Below are 20492 nucleotides of genomic sequence, written 5' to 3'. Positions count from 1 at the left end.
TAGCTGCTATAATTCCTGATAATAATTAGTAGTCTGTGTTTAAAAGTGTAATGGGTCTTAAATTATCAAGTTATCTTTGCCCTGTTTATGAATTATTATTAATAAGCCTTGCTTCATACTTGTTATTAATTATTTCTTTTCTATGCAGTCTTGTATCACTTTGAATATCACATATCTAATGTCTTTCCAGAAAAACCTATAAAATTCGGCCGTGAGCCCATCAGAGCCAGGAGATTTATTTAATGACAGTTTCAAGCTCACCTCATCCAGTTCTTCTATTCTTAAATCAGACTCACAAAATTCTTTGAATGCATCATCAATTTTGGGTTTGAAGTCCTTGATTGTATTCAAAAAGTTGGAGGAATCACAGTGAGAATATATATATATGTGTAAGTTTTTACAGAAAGTAAAAATTTTAAACATTTATTTTAACATCTTTTCATTCTATTCCTTTTATTAGTAAACTTGATACAGCCTTATTTTCCTGTCTTCTTTTATCTAAACTACTGAAATACGAGATATTCTTTTCCCCTTCCTCCATCCACTTTGCTTGTGATCTTACAAAAGCACCCTGGGCTCTTTTACAATACATATTATCTCATTTATCTTGTAATGTCAATAATTTCTTTTTTTCATCACTGTTTAATTCCTTTTCCCAATATTTACTGATTTCCTGAAACAGGTTGCTTTCTTATTTTCTTTTTATCTTATGGAACTTTCTCTAATTTTATATTTTAAAAATTCCCATTTATTACAAAAGCTATCTATTGTCTCATCATTTTCAATTTCAGCTATTATTCCTTTTATTCTTGTACAATATTCCTTATTTTTTTAACAACCCTGAGTTAAATTTCCAATAGCTTTATTTTTTTCCCCTCTATTAACCAAATTTAACTTTTCTATTATTCAGTGATCTGTTAAAGGGGCTTTAGAAATTGAAAGATCTGAAACAAACTCAGCAAGTGCATCAAGAACCAGCCAATAGTCAGTCATAGATTTGCAGGTGTTATTAGGTTTATACCAGGAGTATTGCTTTACTCCTGGATATACGTTACTCCATAAATCTACCGTATAATGTCTAGTAATAAATTATGGGGTTAAAGTGATTGCAGTCAAATTTAGTGGGCCATCTGTCCTCCCATTCATCTAGTGTCATATTCCAGTCACACCACCCATTGTAGGGTACAATGTTTTGAGCTCTTTTTTTTTTAGCTTGCTTCTTTGCGCTGTTTCTCATTAACAGAAATAGTTGTAAAAACATAAAAGACCTTTTGGTTTGTCAGGAGATCTCATGCTCCAGGGTCACACCTGGCTGGAGATTCTCACCCGACCCTAAGGGGAAAATACACCCCTCAGCAGCAAAACACAATTCTACAAAAGTGTTCAGTCTTCCTCATAATATAAGTGACTTCTGTGAAATTGAGACCATTTTACCAATCGCACTGACACCTTTAGAACGATACCAAACATGAAAGGGAAAATTCAGCATATTCACAAGATATTTACACATGTAGTATATGTACATTCTTAGTGACTTTCAGTGGAACCTTTTGGGGGGGAAAGTGTGAGATGCAGGGAGGGGAGAGGAGAGGGAGAAAGGGGGGGTGTAAATGAGCAATAGGGATGGTGTTGTTTGCCCTCTTTGAAGATCTCTTCTCCAGATTAGTTTTATTGTTTTGTTGCATGGCATCTATTTTTGTCAGGGTTCCTGGACTTTAAATTCATGAGGAAATAATTTCACATCTTACAATACCACGACTGAGGTAAGTCCCTTGAGCAAGGCACCGAATCCCCAGCTGCTCCCCTGGTGCCGCAGTGATAGCAATATGGCTGCCCACTGCTCCGGGTGTGTGTTCACTACTCACTACTGTGTGTGCACTTGGATGGGTTAAATGCAGAGCACAAATTCAGAGTATGGGTCACCATACTTGGCCACATGTCACGTCCTTAAGCTCTTTCTCTTTGTTCACAAATGTTCATTGCACTTTTCCAGGTCGCTGATTTTTTTCTTTACAGTCTTTAACCTCATCTGCATTGTACTGTACAGCTTTGGCTAAGCTAGCGATCATGCAATTGCTCTGTTTAGATTGCTCTCGAAGTTCCAACAGCTGCTCATTAAAGTGTTTTTCCATACTTTGAATGGCTTCCGATACGGAAACGAAAACGAAAACGAAATATATGTTATATGTAATCCACAAAGATGCATTTCTTTCTAAAGGTGCGTCCAAAGAGGAGATTGCAAATCAGTATCTTTGCGACACTGACTCAGAATACACTAGTTTATTAAAAAAATAATTAAAATATCTCCTTACTATTTCCCCTGATACATTCATTTATATTTAGTTTTGCCGGTGCTTTGTGGCAAGTTTCAGCCTATTGCGTGCACTTGAACACGGATCTCTAACAGCTGCGCTGAAGGCACTGCTGCTGACTGAGACACTAAACGGCATCCGAGTCTCAAAAGTGAAAGCGAAAGTGAAGAAGAAATATTTTTTATTATTGGTTTTCATACTGGTGGTTTAAAGGAATAAGGATGGCACTGTCAGTACATGTTAATTCATGTTGTAGTTAATGATTTGTAAGTGCATTATTTTGTCATGACTTTACATGAAGGGGCACATCATAATTATTTCACTGTGAATAAATTAAGCTCATGATTTATTATAAACTTAGTTTTATTATTTTATTTATTATTTTCAACATTTGATATAGAGGGTCAGTGAAAATAATTACAAACTAATCTTGTGCCTTAGAGTAATGTTTATTATGAAGCTGCAGGTGTCAGTAGTTTAAATTATGTCAATATTAAACTGTTTACATTTATTTGAGAGTCAAAATATACTCATAAACAGTGACATTAAAACACATTTTAGGCATAATATTAAGAAATGTACATTGTGCACAAGTAAATAAATTTGAATGATAATTTTTATCAGTAATATGTTAATGAAGTTAAAATAAAAAATAAATAACCCAGACCATTGTGCCATTTGGACTGTTTGTGATTGTGTTTTCCCAGTGTTACCCATATTTGGTCTTCCTGTCCTTGTTAGTTACGTCATTGTCTAATCATGTTTACCTGTTCTGTTTTGATTGGTTTGTTCTGTGTATTTAAGTTTGGTTGTTCCCCTGTGTCCTTGTTGGTGATATATTGTTACTCTGTTCCCTTCGTCGTGGTTGCTGGTTCCCTGCTGTTTTCCTTTTTGTTTTATGTACTCTTTGGATTATTTAAATAAATACTGCACTATTTGGATCTCCGCTCTCCTCCTGCATCAATCCCTCGCACATGACGACAAACGTGACAGAATCACCGACCCACAAGATGCACTGGGCTGAGGAATTCCTGTGGAATATCCAACAGGCGGACAGGCCGTTGGAGGAATACGTGGAGGAATTTCTTAGTGTTGTTCATTTGGTGAGTTGGAGCGACGCTATGATTAACACGTGTTTCCATACAGGGCTGACTGATGTTAAGCTGTTCTGTTCCATTACCCCTGACGATTGCCGCAGACCCGTAGCAGAATTTGTCAATTTTGTCCTTGCTCTCTGTAATTTCAACTTCCATGTCGATGTGGAAGATTCAAACCTTCCCCCTATATGTAAACACGCGGCCGCTCCAGCTCACCAACAGCCAGCTTCCTCCACGTGCTGTTCCAACAAGCTCTCTCCCTCCGGTCCCCCCTCGCTCACTCCAGTTATCCATAGTTCCTCCCTCATCCTCAGCCCAGAGCTCACGGGCAGCTCCCGGACGCCACCTCCCGCGGCCAGCGCTCGGACTCCCGCCACGCCCGCTACTCACAAGAAGCGCCGTAAAGTTGCAGCTGCCTCTCCAGTGTCAAGTCAAGTTTCAGCTGCATTTCCTGAGCCAAGTCAAGCTGTAGCTGCATCTTCTGAGGCAAGTCAAGTTGCAGCTACATTTCCTGAGTCAAGTCAAGCTGCAGCTGTGTCTCCCGCGTCAAGTCAGGTTGCAGCAGCATCTCCTGAGCCAAGTCAAGTTGCGGCTGTGTCTCCTGAGTCAAGTCAAGTGACATCTGCATCTCCCGAGTCAAATCAAGTTTTAGCTGTGTTTTCCGAATCCAGTCAAGCTTCCGAGTCAAGTCAAGCCAAAGCTGTCGTTGCTGAGTCAAGTCAAGTTCCTGGTGCGTCCCCTGAGCCAAATCAAGTTACAGTTGCGTCTTCTGAGCCGAGTCAAGTTGCAGCCACGTCTTCTAAGTCAAGTTACAGCTGCATTTCCTGAGTCAAGTCAAGTTACAGCTGTATTTCCTGAGTCTAGTCAAGTTTCCAAGTCCAGTCAAGTTGCAGCTGTGTTTCCTGAGTCAAGTCAAGTTTCCGAGTGCAGTCAAGTTGCAGCTGTGTTTCCCGAGTCAAGTCAAGTTTCCGAGTGCAGTCAAGTTGCAGCTGTGTTTCCCGAGTCAAGTCAAGTTTCCGAGTCCAGTCAAGTTGCAGCTGCGTTTCCTGAGTCAAGTCAAGTGGCAGCTGCGTTTTCCGAATCAAGTCGAGTTGAAGCTGTGCTTCCAGAGTCAACTCAAGCTACAACTGCTGTTCCTGCATCAAGTCAAGTCAGAGCTGCTTTCCTTAAGGCAAGTCAAGTTAAAGCTGTGTTTCCTGGGTCAAGTCTAGTTAGAACTGTTGTGTCTGAATCAAGTCAAGTTACAGCCGTCTCTCCTGAGCGAAGGACTGACAAGATGGCCGCCATGCCACAGCCTGCTAGCGCCACGTCAGCCAAGCCAGTGCCCGCTAACGCCGCGTCAGCCAAGCCACAGCCTGCTCAAGCCATCTCAGCCAAGCCACAGCCTGTTCACGTCATATATTCTGCTCCTGAGTCTGCACCCGTCATGGCCGCCCTTCCAGATGTGGTTCCTGAATCAAGTCACATTACAGCTGCCAACCCTGCTAAGTGAAGACACTACAACACCTCCTGAATCACGTCAAGCCGCAACTGCTCCAGCAAGGTCAAGTCTACTCGCAGCTATTCCAGTTAAGTCGAGTCAAGTTACCACTGATCCTCATAAGCCAAGTCAAGTCACTACAGATCTTCAGAAGCCAGGTCAAACCACAGCTGGATTCCATGGGACAAGTCAAGCCTTAGCCAGTCTCCACGAACCAAGTCAAGCTACAGCTGTTCTTCATGAGCCAAGTCAAGTTACTGCTGTTATTCCCAAGTCGCGTCCCGTCAGACCGCCCAGGGTCAAGTCACGACTCGTTAAACCGCCCAGAGCCAAGTCACGTCTCATCTGAGGGCCCAGAGCCTCGCCATGTCTTGTCTGACCGCCCAGAGACCCGCCATGTCTCGTTCTCTACAATCATGATGACCAGTAAAGAGACCCTGCACCCCGCTGCTGCTCTTCCCTTAATGGCGGTTGCTATTTGGTGTGTGTGTAGGCTGTACACTGTGCTCCTGAGGTCACGTCTGTTCACAAACCTGCTCCAGAACTCACGTCTGTTCACAAGTCATCTCCTGAGGTTATGCCTGCTCCAGAGGCCTCTTTTACCGGAGAAGACGCGCCAATGCCTCCAGAGGTGTCAGCGCAAGCTGTAGAACCTCCTATGGAGGCGGCGTTCCCCTCTGTATTCTCTGCTTCTCTCCTAGATCTGTCTGCCTCCTCTGTCCCTACTCTCCCTAGGTCCCAGTCTATGACGTGGATGCATGCCTCATCCTGGAGGAATCCTCCTGCGCCCCCTCCAGAGTCGGCGCCTCCTCCTGCGCGCCAGACGCCCTTCTGCGTCAGTGTCTCCTAAACCCGGCCTTCATGTGCTCTCCTGGGCTGGCAGGGCCTTAAGTTTCCCCAGGAAAATTTTGGGGGAGGGCTACCCCCTTGATCAGCCATGGCCCCAAGGACTGTGAACTCGGCCATGGCTTCCTGAACTCCCGGACCCGCCATGGCCTAATGGACTGTGTGCTCGGCCATGGCTCCCTGAACTCCCCGATCCGCCTTGGCCTAATGAACTCTGTGCTCCGCTATGGCTCCCTGATCCACCCTGGAGGTACGCCCCTATGTACCCTGTGTCTGCCTGGCACAGACCTCCAGGGCACCCACCCTCTTACCCCAGTGTACGTGTTATGGCGCGAGTCACGCCTTATAAGAGGGGGTGGTAATGTCAGACCGTTGTGTGCCATTTGGACTGTTTGTGAGTGTTTTCCTAGTGTTACCCATATTTGGTCTTCCTGTTCCTGTCCTTGTTAGTTACATCATTGTGTAATCATGTTCGCCTGTCCTGTTTTGATTGGTTTGTTCTGTGTATTTAAGTTTGGTTGTTCCTCTGTTCCCTTCGTCATGGTTGCTGGTTCCCTGCTGTTTTCCTTTTTGTTTTATGTACTCTTTGGATTATTTAAATAAATACTGCACTATTTGGATCTCCGCTCTCCTCCTGCGTCAATCCCTCGCACACAACGACAAACGTGACACATGGCACCAAGTCGATACACAACATAAAAAACTTCAAGTTTTAAATATACATCAACAATTTAAATACACAGATGACTTTCCTGCCAGTGAACACTCATGAGATCAATAACACTATAACAAAAACAGATACAGGTATATAAATCAGCAATTAACTTTTGGGAAAAAACAATTTTCATTTTACCACTGTAAAGTAATCTTGCAGTAGATAAAAAGCTCTAAAGTTCAAATACCAAAGAACTGTATATGAACTTGGTATGCCACAATACAGTCCGGAAAAAAAAATAACACTAATAATAATAATTTAGCATCCTCTGCACGTTTGGCCAAATTTCATTACAGTATACAGTACTATAGTAGTTTCATGGTCTCCTGACACAAGACTATATCTCTAGGCAGTCATTTCTCAGTTCTGCAAAAATGCAATAGCCTACACACAGGCCTACTGTAAAAAAAAAAAAAAATATATATATATATATATATATATGGTTACAAATCAAAATTTGACACTCACACATTTGAAGCTGTACATGTGCTACAGTTTATTGTACATATAGAGTAGTGAAATTTCCACTATCTGATGTGCTGGTACTGTATGCTGTAAATGTACTGTATGTGTAAGTATAAATTCTCGTGTTGATTCGTTCAGCTCTCTCCGTTGTAAGGATGCAGAGATTCTGATTGGTGTGTCATCAGTTTTGCTAATGTTTAACATAGTTTGACTCATTGTTAAACTTTTTGAGAAATGTGTCTTTGTTTTGTGAACTGAATTAATGGCTCGGGAAAATGTGCCTACTAATATCTGTTATATTGTTAACAATCGAGAAAACTGCAATACGACTACATTCTTACCTCTGCTATAAGTTTCCGTGATTGGCATCTTCTTATTGATTTCATGTTAATGTTTCGTCAGATTTGGCATAAAGGCCTGTATAAGTGGAGCGAGCGGTCAAAGAATCGGATCACCAAAGAATTACGCAATGAATCTCAGACATATCCGGACGTGGATAATTCTGGGGTGGCATAGCTTTTTCTTAGGGTGGCACTTGCCACCCCGTGCCACCCCGGTAGATCCGCCCCTGGAAGGGTGTAACAGCTCTCCTTTTCTTTTTATAATAGTTGCTGAATTATTGTCCATTATGATAAAGAACAGTGGAGTGGAAGGCTTTAATATATTGGGGAAACACATTATAATAACACAATTTGCAGACGATATAACTTTGTTCTTAAAAAATTAAAACCAAATTGTTACAGCTCTAGATTCAATTAATCAGTTTTCTAAAGCATCAGGTGTTATGTTAAATATTAATAAGTGTGAAATTCTTGCTTTGCATAAACAACCAGCTTGCGCAATCAGTAACATAAGTGTTAAAACAGAAGTTAAATATCTGGGTATTAGTCCGAAATAAAGAAATAAAAGAGAAAGAAAATATTCTTAGAAATATTGATAAATGTAAAAAGATGCTGAACTTCTGGCTACAAAGGGATATAACTATATTTTTTAGGGTTTTGCTGTCCAAAATGGAGAGTATATCCAGAGCTATATACCCAGCTTATTCATTAAGCATTTCAGATAATATGATTAATTTATTGAACAAAACAAAATTCAACTTTATTTGGAAAGAAAAATGCCATTACATTAGGAAAGCTGACATGATTAAGAGTATTGAGGAAGGTGGCATGAATGTGCTAGATTTTTCTGTATTGAATGGTGTACTAAAGTTGAAGTGGTTGAATTTCTTCGTTAGTCAAAAGGACTCCTTCTGGTTTTACATACCTAATGCAATTTTTGAAAAAATTTTTGGGTGGAATTGATTTTTTGTTGTGTTGTGATTATGATTTACAAAAACTGCCTGTGAAATTGTCAGATTTCCACCAGCAGGTTCATCTACACTGGAACTTAATATTTAAACACAATTTTGCTCCATATAATACCAGTGTTGGGTTCGAGTCCACCTAAGTCGAGTCCGAGTCAAGTCCGAGTCTTTTACCAATCGAGTCCGAGTCCATAATGGGCCGAGTCGGACTTAAGTCTGAGTCCCAAAGGGCAGAGTCCGAGTCAAGTCCATCCGAGTCCAAGGAAACACTACTGTTTGTCAGTATCTTAACATTGTTTTAATCCAGGGGTGCCCAAACTCGGTCCTGGAGGGCCGGTGTCCTACGGATTTTAGCTCCAGCCCCAGTTAAACACACCTGAACCAGCTGATCAAGCTTATACTAGGCATACTAGAAACCCCCTGGCAGGTGTGTTGAGGCAAGTTGGAGCTAAACCAAGGACCAGGACCGAGTTTGGGCACCCCTGTTTTTATCCTTTACAACTAGAAAAACGCAATGTTAGTTGAAATGTAAGAAAAGCAAACCTCTAGTGGATCTTGCCATTTTGATTTTTGATTTCACAACATCTCATAATTAGTGTCCAGCTCTGCTTAGCAAACTTAAAGTCATGGAACAGAAGTTATGGCTGATCTGTGTAATGTGACATATTTTTGAGTGAAACAGGTTTAAAATTATAGGGCGGGACTTGACTTTATTCATCGATGTAGTAAATGTATAAATTCAAGGGTGGGGGTAAAGGAGTAGGTATCTTGGTGAATGGGACCTTAAGAGCAGAAAACGTAGCCTCTTGCAGCACCTCTTTTATTTCTGATAGTGGCTGTGTGTGTTTTGGGTTGTATATGACTTTTTTTTTTTCTTGAATGAAAATGAGGTTGTGAGGGATAAACCTAGTCTTTACAATGGCACACACTGTGTATAAACCCCTTCCTATACTTTCCATAAGTCACAGCAAACTCACACCTGTTTTATTTTTGAATGCATTTATAGTTACATTAATTACAATAAATTACATTATATAAGTAATAAGTAATAATTGATGATGGGCCATTTAATTATTAGAAAATCATGCACACCAAAGATGGTTTTGGACCCATAAAAACTGTTGCTGCAAAGATGTTAGAAAAATTATTTTTCTTTCAAGCTAGAAACTGCCACCAGGTTTAAATAATAATAATTTCAGTACAGAAAAAACGAATCAACCAATGTAAGTAAAACATTCACGAGCTCAAGGCAAGTAAACACTCCAAGTATTACTTACAAGCAAAAGTATTAATACATATATTAAACAAAAATACAAATGAAATACTATTTTTTAAAATAGAATCTTTTTTTAAAATAGAATTGTAGATTTTTTTTGGAAGTTTTTTTTTTTTATGTTGGTCTATATAAAGGCTATTACAGAAATAGACTACAGACATTTCATGAAGTAATACATGTTAAAACAAAAAACTGCAAAATCTTCACTGTATACATTAAAGATAATTCTTATTACAGTTAATAAGTGATTCAGTCAAGAACAGTGAGTGATTTTTCTCTTTTTCTTTTGTTGTTTGATTATTGTTTGACGCGGTCGGCGGCTGCAGGTTTACGCTGGTGACGCATATTTCAAATATTTTAACGCATCAGTATTTCTCCCAACTGTTCAGGTTTACTTAAGACAAAACCGACTTCATTTACATGAATAGTCTCCAATACGTGCATGTGTGTAGCAATAACAGAACCTATTAGAAGCGAAAGAGAACTCTGCATTCGCACACTGACTGAGAGGCGCGTTCTGTGATTGCGCTTTGAGTGTGCGCGCACTAGTGATGCGCGGATGGCGGTTATATCCGCGGGTCGGGTGGGTTGGGTAATAAAAAAAGAAATTCTGATTATTTGCGGGTGGGTCGCAGGTGGATAAGATGAATCAATAATGAGGCAAATATTAAATACATTTTTTTAAAATATGAACCTGTTCTAAATACTTTTTTCAGGCAAACGATTTCATTTTGTGTGTTCACCTGTTTGAGAAGTTGTGACAGAAAAAAAGACATTCCAGATCAAGTTTGAAGGGAGTAACGTTACGCCTGTGTTAATGCTATTGAGTAGGGTAATATTTAGTGATGTAGTGCAGTACCTGCGGAAACCCTTTTTTAATCCGTCGGTTTTGCGTATACCCACTTCTAAATTCCCTCTGATGTGCATCATTCAGTAGTGTCCTGCATTAGCCAAAATCATGACAGGCCACCATTTCTAATTCAATCGTATGTGAATAAATGCACATATTCGCTCAAAACACATAGTAAAGACGGTAGGGAATAATGTGGCGCCGGCTTCCTTTGAAATATCTTTGATGATTGCGCCTGACATGCGCCCGTGCCCACGCCCGCTCCGTCCGCGCCAGCACCAGATTTGCCGAGTAGTAAAATTAGCAATTATTATTGATTACTAATTTGAATCAGTACTTTATAACAAAAACAATACTTTAAAAATGAAAAGAATTAGGTTTTTATGATCTGAAATTTCTTAAACTGGGTGAACCCCTAGGGATCCAGTAGATGTTCAAACACCCAATTGATTTCATCAGAGATTGCGGAGAGTCACGTCCAGATGTCAGTTAATGTTATTCTTGTTAGCGTGGCTTTGACTTAAAAGCATGAGTGATTAAGCTCGTATAAGTGTGCAGCGATGTGCAGATCAGCTGAATCAATCTGCTGTTAAAAATGAACCATCCATTCATCATCGCATCATGTCATGCAAAACTAAGAATTAGAATAACCGTAAATGACGTTCGGGTGCGGGTCGGGTGCAGTTATCTAAATCAGAGAAAGATATAGGTTCGGGTGGGTGGCGGGCGGATCATTTATTTGAAGCTGCAGCTTCGGGTGACGTTTGAGCTCATCCCCGCATCTCTAGTGCGCACATAAACCCGTCGGCTTTCAAGTAGCTACTGGACAAGGCTTTCGTGATAATGCATCGTGTCAGACCACAGTAAAGATATTTAAAGATAGGGCCAGCTGACCAATACTAAACTGTGAAAGTTTTCACAAATCAGAATAGTGATGTTAGTGACTTAGGGAAGCGTCAGCTGACCAGTACTGAACTGTGAAAGTTTAACAAATCAAAATTGTGATGTAATTGAATCAGTGAAGGGTTAACTGTCCAAAATTGCTCTGTGAAATTTGTCACAAATCAGAATAGGTCATAAGGGCACAGGAAGGATCAACTGACAAAAAATAAACTGTGAAACATTTCCTCATACGTGAAATGTTCATTAGAGACGTATATGATTTATCTAAGGGCTTGGAAAACCGTTATTCACTGGAACAGCACCGTGTGACATTATGATAGAAGAAAAAGAGAGCAGAGCATAAAGAAACACTGTTACACAATAAATAGCGATTGTGAAAGTTTTCCCAAATCGAGTTTGACTTAAAAACAATGTTTTTGTATTCAAGCAGTCTGTCTGTTTAATGGTAAAATACGTTAAACATGAAGAGCGCCTATTTTTCACATTCCTTACTATAGCGGACTTACCAAGGGGTTTACGGACAAGAGCTTTGCTGTGAAAAAAATTCACAGATCAAGCTGGTTAAGATGACACTGGTTTCAGTCTGCTAAGTTTCCAACTTTCGGAGCTATAAGCATTATAAAATTAAGAGTCGCATCGAAAAAAAAACTGATTTTGGCCAAAAGGCACAGCATCACCAGAATTCACAAATCATGGAGAACGACATTCGGGATTATTTGCATGTTTATGACAGCGCGCTGTGTATTTATAGCCAAAAGAAATTTGAATATCAAACCACAAACTATCTTTACTGCGGTGCTAGACCGTGACATTCCGTCAACTGTCTCTGGACTCGGACGGACTCGGAAAATATTCATTTTCATATGCATGACATTCCATTATCACATGCTGTACAGATTCAGGTTGATTACAGTGTAAATACAATCCATTTGTATGTTTACCTAATAAATGAAGTGTCTTATTGAGTCCTGTATGTTCTATTCTAATACGGGTTATGACCATTTCTTCCCTTCGGTTTCTATCCAAATCTCTTCCCCCTCTGTACATTTAATGTTATACAGATGCCTTCCTGTGTCATTAATATTCCAATATTCCTGCCTTATATTTTGTGTATGAACTTTAATTATTGCTTTAGCTTCAGCTTTACTTAATGCAATGTCCAAATCTACTGTTTGAGATTTGAGAGACTGTTTTGCCAATAAGTCAACTTCTTCATTTTCTTTCACACCAACATGTGCAGGAACCCAGACAAAGGATACATTCAAACCTTTATTATGTAATCTATGTATAGTTTGATATACTTTATTTAAAATATCAAGTCTGCATGATTTCCCAGATCTTATACTAGTGAGAGCAGAGAGACTATCAGACACAACTATTACATTGTTTTTATTCCTTTGTTCTATGGTGTTATGGTTTAACTGGTGACCATGTTAACTGGTGACCAACTTCCTGGTTCAGGTCCTCGGCTCCAGATGCGATGGAACGATTGCAGCAGATTTGACAATTCTGAAAGCACAAACTGCCCTGGTGAAAAAAACAGCATATGCTGGTTAGGTATGTTTTGATGCTGGTTTAAGCTGGTCCTTTGCTGGTCCTTGGCCAGCAACATGACCAGCTTACACCAGCATCAAAACATACCTAACCAGCATATGCTGTTTTTTTCACCAGGGTGATGTGATATTAAGCTGTCTAATAAACACACACTTGCTCATTGCATGATTTTGGTATTCTTATAAAGATTACAAATTATTGGCATGATGGCCCGTAGCAGCTGAAGTACAGAAATCAAATAGAAAAGCTTGTTTGGCATGGGTTTCAAGCACACGCAAATCGCAGTCATACTATGAGGCGACAGTAACAACCACATTGAGTTGTTGAACTGCGCGAATTCAACCACGGATTCAAGGATTCAAGTAGAATTTGGCAGCAAACCCATCAGATTGGTTTGGAGCAAACAGGGATAAAAAGTACCCCATGCCCACAGTTAAATATACTGCTGGATTGTTAATGTTGTGGGCCTGTCTTTCTGCCAGAGTCCCTGGGCATCTTGTTCAGATGCATGGCATTGTGGATTCTATCAAATACCAACAGATAAAAAAATCGAAACCTGCCTCTATTAGAAATCTTATAATGGGTCATGGTTGGATCTTCCATCAGGACAATAATCCAAAACAAACATCAAAATCAGCAAAAAAGGGTCACTGAGCACAAACTGAAGCTTCTGCCATCTGCCATGGCCATCCCAGTCCTCTGAACTGACCCCAACAGAAAATGAGTGGGGTGAACTAAAGAAAAAAGCAGCAACATGGAGCTGGGAATCTGAAGCATCTGGAGAGATTCTGCATAAAGGAATGGTGTTTGATCACTTGTCAGGTGTTCTCCAAACTCTTCTGGCAGTATAGGAGAAAACTCAGATCTTGAGAAAAAGACATTGCAATAATTGGGTGCCAATAATTGAGTGTGTGCGACGAACAACCGTATAAGTCCAAAAAAACAAAAAATGAGATAACCATGTGACATTAATTGTATGTGTGAACTTTGTATACAGAAACAGTTTGGGGATATTTTCGCGCGACCAAGAGTCCGCATTTTAAACGTTAAAATAGCGTCACGCGGAAAAACCGTTTATGGCCCTGATCACACCGAACGCGTTTTTGCAGCGAGAGGCGCCTTTTTTCAATTGTTTTCTATGGGTAGTGAGCGTTATGCGCGCTGTTTATGCGCCGCCGGCGCCTCGCGTTTTAACCGCCTGCTGCTCCTCGCGTTTTTGCCGGAACGCTCTGAGCGCCTGAAGTTGAAAAAAAAGCAACTCTGCGCGGAAAAGCGCCCGACGTCATCGCGGTTTTTTCCATTGTCCAATCGAATTAATGGAGAGGCGGGCCTTCCATTGTGGTGACGAAAGTTTTACCGTTGCCTAAAAAGTCCGGAGACTGCAGTGATGGAGGCGAAACTTTTGGTGTCTATCGCGGGTTACCCGGAGCTGTGTTTTTTAAGGTTTTTACTGATATGACAGTTTACTAAACAGCTAAAAACCAAAGATTTTAGAGCGCTGGCGCTATAATCCTTTGATTAGATTGACAGGACGGCTGATTTGATGGTTGCCTAGCAACAAAAAAAACCGCAACGCACCGCTCCTTTTTTAAAAGTCACCAGAAATAGGCAGTGCGGTGCGCCTCGCGTTTTTAGAACTAAAAAACGCGATCGGTGTGATCAGGGCCTATGTCCACAAAGAAGAATGGAGATGCCGCTTGCTGTCATGTCCGCTTCGGACATTAAAAGGCAAAACCTCGGCAAAAAAAAGAGAGCCGACATGACCAAATGGAAGGACAGAGTAAGGAAGGCTTTGAGGGATGCTGGAAAACCATATTTGACTCGAAGAGGAGAACAAAAACCAGGGAAAAATCCACCGAAAGAGGTGAGTGGAAGAACCGTATATGTGATGTGATCTCTCTCTGAACGCGCTGAGGAGCGCTAAACACTGCATAAACAGTTAACCTATGAAAATAAACCACATACCATATATAATAAAGCTGTATTCATTCATATTTCCCGCCAGTCCTGTGTAAAGTACTGCAAGCAGAGTTTATTTGTTCATATATTTATTTATTTATATCGTGAGATGGCGGAGCGCGAGAACAGTTTGAAGTAGTATATACACAGGTGCGCTGCGCCAGCTTTTCTAAATAAACGACAAGGTGCACTATTGGAGCTATCTAAACATACAAGAAGTGATCAAAGTTCAGAGACTATGCCCATCATGATAAACAACGGAAAACTGTCCTCTTCAGGGTAAGTGTGTTTGTGTAATGATACAATAAAGCGCTCCTGACAGACCGCGACCATTAGAAGTGGAAGAGAAACTTTAAACCCGTTTTTCTCGAAATTCAAAATAAAAACAGTTTTGGAAAGGGCTTGAACCCAGCTTTCATGTGATATCTATATCTAAAAATGCGAAAATATCACCATGTGTTGGGTTTTCCCAGATTATGCCACATATGTCTACAATGTATCCTATCTGACTAACTTGTTACAGTTAGATTTGCGTGTAGCCTAGCCTACTGGGCTTCTACTATAGATCAGTCATGAATAGGTCGAAATGAAAGTTGAGAAAATTATGATATAGCCTAGGGGACGTTTTCAGCATGTCTCTACTCTTTATAACCACCTAAATATGATGTCCGAGTGGGAGCCACGCTTTGTCACGTATGCTAGCGTTGTGATTACCTTTCATTATTATGTAAGCTATTGTAGCTAGTAACTCTGTTAATAGCTCTGAAGTGTTATAGCTAAAAACGATAATGTGACTTTTTCTGTTAAGGGCAAGGTGTGCAAGGAGACATGTCCTCGGCAGTGTGCAAGCCTGACAGATGAAAGAAAACTCCAGCTATTCACAGAGTTTTATGCTGTCTCTTATGAGAGGCAGCAGGCCATCATTCTTTCTAGTTTGGAGCAGGTAAGTTCATGACCGTATTGTCAGCAGTATGTGACTGGGGGACCTGGGGATGCACTTGGTTTCATTTTGCATGATCAGGTTTAGTGAGTCACCTGATGCTGTCTTCTCACAGATGTAGGCTAATGCAAATAAAATAATATGCCTCGCAGTCTGTGGCCGTTTTAGGCATGAGTGAACTTTAACAGGAGCTAGTTGTAGCCAATGTTTTTTTCCCTACTTAATAATACGCTGTATTATTAGTGTTATAAATTTTGTTTATTGATTTATTTTCTTGCGGTGTCTGCTTTGGCCAAGTCAGTGCTGCATGCAGTGATGCCTTTAGTGGGTGTGTGCAGTGACATTAAGTGTTGCATTTTGTAGTGGACTATTGCCTATACATGTGATGTATCTTGTGTATCTGTAATTTGTAGGTATAATAGGCTATGGTATAATATATAGCTATATGTGTGTGGCTATTCCAATTATAGTATTCTAGATAGTGTGTGTGGCTAGACCAGTTATAGTTATGCTATTGTAGTCCTTCTGGGTGATTCTACTCTTGCCTGGCACCCCTTTGTAAATAGCCTTATTGAAGTGATTGTGTTCTTTTTATATGTATATTTATTTTGTTTTTCTTTTTTTGCTGGTTTATGCTAGGCTATAAAGTAGCCTAGGTATTTTATCTAGCCTTGCAATTTGTCACTACATGTTAAATTAATATCATATAGTCACCACATAGGCCAAGACTACTGTAGGCCCCCTATACCTGGAATCCACTAAGACATGAGTTCACATGAGCCTGTAAATGTTAAGGTTTGTGAGAATGGATGAAGGATGATGGGCATCAAGTATACCACCAATTGCATTACAGACCAAAGTGCTTTGGTGCCCTAAAAGGCATACACATCCTTATTCATTCTCCTAACCAAAGCCCTCTCATGTAAATAATGACACTAACTTGACAGCTATACATGATGGCTAGCCTGCTTAGCTATGGTAAATGTCTTTTTACTTCTAGCACAAGGTGAGTCGCAGACGACCACGTGGGCCTGACACTGAGGTTCCCAAAAGAAAGTACACCTTTAAGTACCATGTGCAACAAGCAGGGCAGAGACTTGCTGTTTGTAAGGCCACATTTATGTCAGTCTTTCAACTGACCAACAGTCGCCTACAGGCAAGTTTTATATAGCCTAGTGATTTCCTTTCGTTAACTTTTTATTACATGCTTCTTATTACATGATTTTAATTGATTTAATTTAAGGCAATTTAATAGATTGCCTGTAACATATTTATACTTAAAGTTGATTATCTTTGAAAAGGTTATTCAAGATAAGTTAGGCAGTCAGTCTGAGGGGAACAGAGCAGGTAGCTGAGGTCAGGTCTCCATTAGAGGACTTAAGAGGAAAACATAAGAACAGGTGAGTCATTAAGAAGTCTTGAAGGACCACATGCTCTCATCTATAATGCAGAAAAAAATGCAATTATGCCAAAAAAGGACCAACATAATATATTTCCCTTGTTCATGAGTTGTGTATTTTTCTTAGGCCTCATAGCATTCATCCTGCAGTGAGAGAGGGAATAAGAGAGCATATCCAGAGCTTCCCACGCCAACCGAACCACTACTCACGGATGAAGGGAGATGTGGAGAGGGAGTACCTGAGCCCTGATTTAAACCTGCTCCGCATGTATCGCCTCTACAAGGAAAATAATCCATCATCTACTGCAAAGTTCTGGCTCTACAGGGACATCTTCAAGCAGCAGAACCTCAGTTTTGGGCAGCCAAGAAGTGACACCTGTGCAAAATGTGATGCCCTGTTCTCAAAATTAACAGCTGCAACAACAGATGGAGAAAGGCTGAAGATTGCAACTGAAAGTGAGCTTCATCACCGTAAAGCTGAAAAAGCATATACCCAGTTGCAGGCTGACACAGAGTGGGCCAAAGCCAATAAAGACTGCCATGTCATTTGTATTGACATGCAGGGGGTAGTGTACACACCAAACCTGACACATTCCAACGTGTACTATCAACGGCAGTTGGCCAACTACAACCTTTGTATCCAGGAGATGGGCACTGACAATCCTCCTACAATGTGCCTCTGGCATGAGGGCATCGCTCACAGAGGTTCCATTGAGGTAGCAAGCTGTCTTTTGAAGTGGGTAGAAACATCTTTTGCTCCCCTTGTCCATGCAAAGGAACGGAAGCTCATTATCTATAGTGACCGATGCTGTGGGCAGAACAACAACTGGCGAGTCCTAAACCTAATGGCCCTGCTCGTGTCCAGACGTTATTTCAGTCAGATAGAGCAGAAGTTCATGGTATCTGGTCACTCCTTCCTTCCCTGTGACCGTTCCTTTGCCACACTGGAGAAGAGGCGTAAGGTGTCCACACTCTACACCCCCAGCAATGTCGCTGAGATGATCCATGGAGCCAGGCAACAGCATCCATTCAAAGTCATAGAGATGGCATGTGCAGACTTCAGGCAGCTCCCTGACTCAACACTAAAGCGTCCACCTGGCTTACTAATCACATCCATGATGTGGTTGAAAGTGACAGGTAAAAAACTAAAAAGAGTTGATTTTTTTTTATATTAACAGTGTTGGGAATATGTGCGTAGGTAAGGTAGAATCTTTGAATTTTTTATTGAATGTTAATTTCAACTGCTGATACCAAAATGAGCCAGTCTCTATGAGGGATGGAAGACCTGGCTGATCACCAAACAGAGGAAGAATCAACCACCTCCAGCTCCCTTGTTCTCCAGCACATATGCTCGAGCTTACGAGGACCCTCTCCCTGTCAAGAAGGAGAAGTACCATGACCTTATGTCAATGCTAGCCTACATGCCAGTGGAGGCCCAAGCATTTTATGAGACACTAGAATGTGAAGAGTAGACTGGTATGTGTAGGCCATATGCAGGGTAAGGTGGGGTATATTGTATAATATATTGTGTAAAATGAATCATAGTAGTTTAGCTTAGTAGTTTATCTTGTATACCTTATGATATGTTGTATAATATTTAGCTATGATGTATGTCTGCATTGTATTTATTGTTTTTATTTATTTATTTATTTATTTATTTTTTTTTGTTAATAATTCATTGTTATTGCCTGTACTGTAAGAATGTCTATGTATTATACATTGTTCATACTGTATTTTCTGTTTTTAAATAATAATAATAATAATAATAATAATAATAATAATAATAATAAACTTGAAAGAAATGCTTAATATTAACCTGAAGTTTCTGTTACTGTATTAAAACTAAGATAAAGGAATCATATCTTTAGTGGTTTAAAGTGATATGATGAACTGGAGTTATACTGTTATTCCACACTAACTGGACATATACCGTTCTTCCACATTTCAGAAATATAAATCACAATACCTTTTGATTTTTAATACTGACACTGAAAAATGTTATCTCCTTAGAATTGAGAAGCTTTTGTTGTCTATTTTCAAGTAAAATAAAAATATATAATATAATGTTCACAATCCAAATGAAAAAAATCATATTACTCAAAATTTGAAAATATGGACTTGTATGGTTCTTCGTCTCAAGGCCTCAATTGTGGCCAACATGAACTACAGAAAAAAAATTATTTCATAATGAGATTTTCTCCCCACTTTTGATTGTTTTACTTCAATGATAGGTTAGAGAGAGATAGGTTGTGAATTTTTGGAGTGAAAGATCACAAGGATAAACAATGCACATTTATTTCACAGCTCCCTTAGCTTATATTTACCAAGGGTGCCAATATTAGTGGAGGGCACTGTATATTCTCACATATAAGTCTTTACTGCTGACTCGTAAAAACAGCCTCTTGTCGCCATCTAATGGCAGAATAAAGGACCGTTTCTCAATATTAAACATTTATATAAAATATTATTTATATAAAATATAATTTAATGAATAATAATGTTTAATAAACAACAACAGCCATCATAAAAGTTGCTAGGCAATTCAGTGAAAAATACACAGGCAGTGCTCTGATATATAGCATTGAATTTACAAAACCAAAAAAAGATTTTGCCAAAACTAGTTGCTCTGGAACAAATTATAGCTTAATGAGACTGAAGACTGCTCGTTAGAATTACCCAAAATCAATTACATCTTATGTTTAACCACTATTGAGACATCAGAGCCAGAGGCAAATTCCAGAGGATCTGGCTGAGCTGAGGCTGCTATCTGCGGGTTCATGAGCATTCATTTAGTTGCAGCTGAATACCATGAACAAAAATCAACAGGCTACATAAAATCAAGATTCACTTAAGAGCTGTTCGCAAAATAGAGCTGCGTGTGTCAGGCATTCACCACAGCCACCCTCATCTGACACACACCCGGTAGCTCCACCCATGCGTTCACAATCACCCGAATTCTAATCTGGATCACCTGTTGCTCGTTGAGCCACGCCATATAAAACAGGACTCTCTGCCATAGTCACATTGTCTGGTCTACCGTTCACATGCCTTGTTGCTCTCTCCGTCGATGCTGTGGCGTGGCTCAACTACTGGACTTTGGGACTACTACATCTGCCAAAACCACTCAGTTAAGAGCCTCATTACTTGTTCGATGCTTTTGTCTTTTTTAAAGACGTTGTTAAATAAATGGTTGAATAGTATTGCTACTCATCTCTCGTCTCTTCCATCCCCTTGTGTGTGCGTGAGTGTGACAGCGTGATTCTGGATAAATTGGGTAGTTGTTGTTGTTTTTAAATGGAAGCTCTCTTACGATTCTGAAGAAAAAAATAAACAGACAACTAAAGAAAATCACATGTAGGCTTAATTTATGAGTAAATGATTTAGTGATTC

At 40.1% G+C, this 20492-nt stretch overlaps 1 protein-coding gene across 1 annotated transcript; it reads left to right on the top strand.

The window, feature by feature from the left end:
• The first annotated feature begins 14892 nt into the window (after nt 1-14892).
• LOC127164494 (uncharacterized) lies at nt 14893-18574 on the top strand. The gene is made up of 4 exons (XM_051108462.1): nt 14893-15042; nt 15572-15706; nt 17230-18239; nt 18363-18574. Exons 2-4 carry the CDS (start codon nt 15621-15623, stop codon nt 18572-18574), a joined length of 1308 nt encoding a protein of 435 aa, XP_050964419.1. The 5' UTR covers nt 14893-15042; nt 15572-15620.
• The last annotated feature ends 1918 nt before the right edge of the window (nt 18575-20492 follow it).

This window comes from Labeo rohita, chromosome 4 (assembly GCF_022985175.1).
Source record: "Labeo rohita strain BAU-BD-2019 chromosome 4, IGBB_LRoh.1.0, whole genome shotgun sequence".
NCBI classification, from domain to species: Eukaryota; Metazoa; Chordata; class Actinopteri; order Cypriniformes; family Cyprinidae; genus Labeo; species Labeo rohita.
The sequence above is the reverse complement of the archived record's forward strand: the minus strand, read 5'-3'. Positions and strand labels throughout refer to the sequence as shown.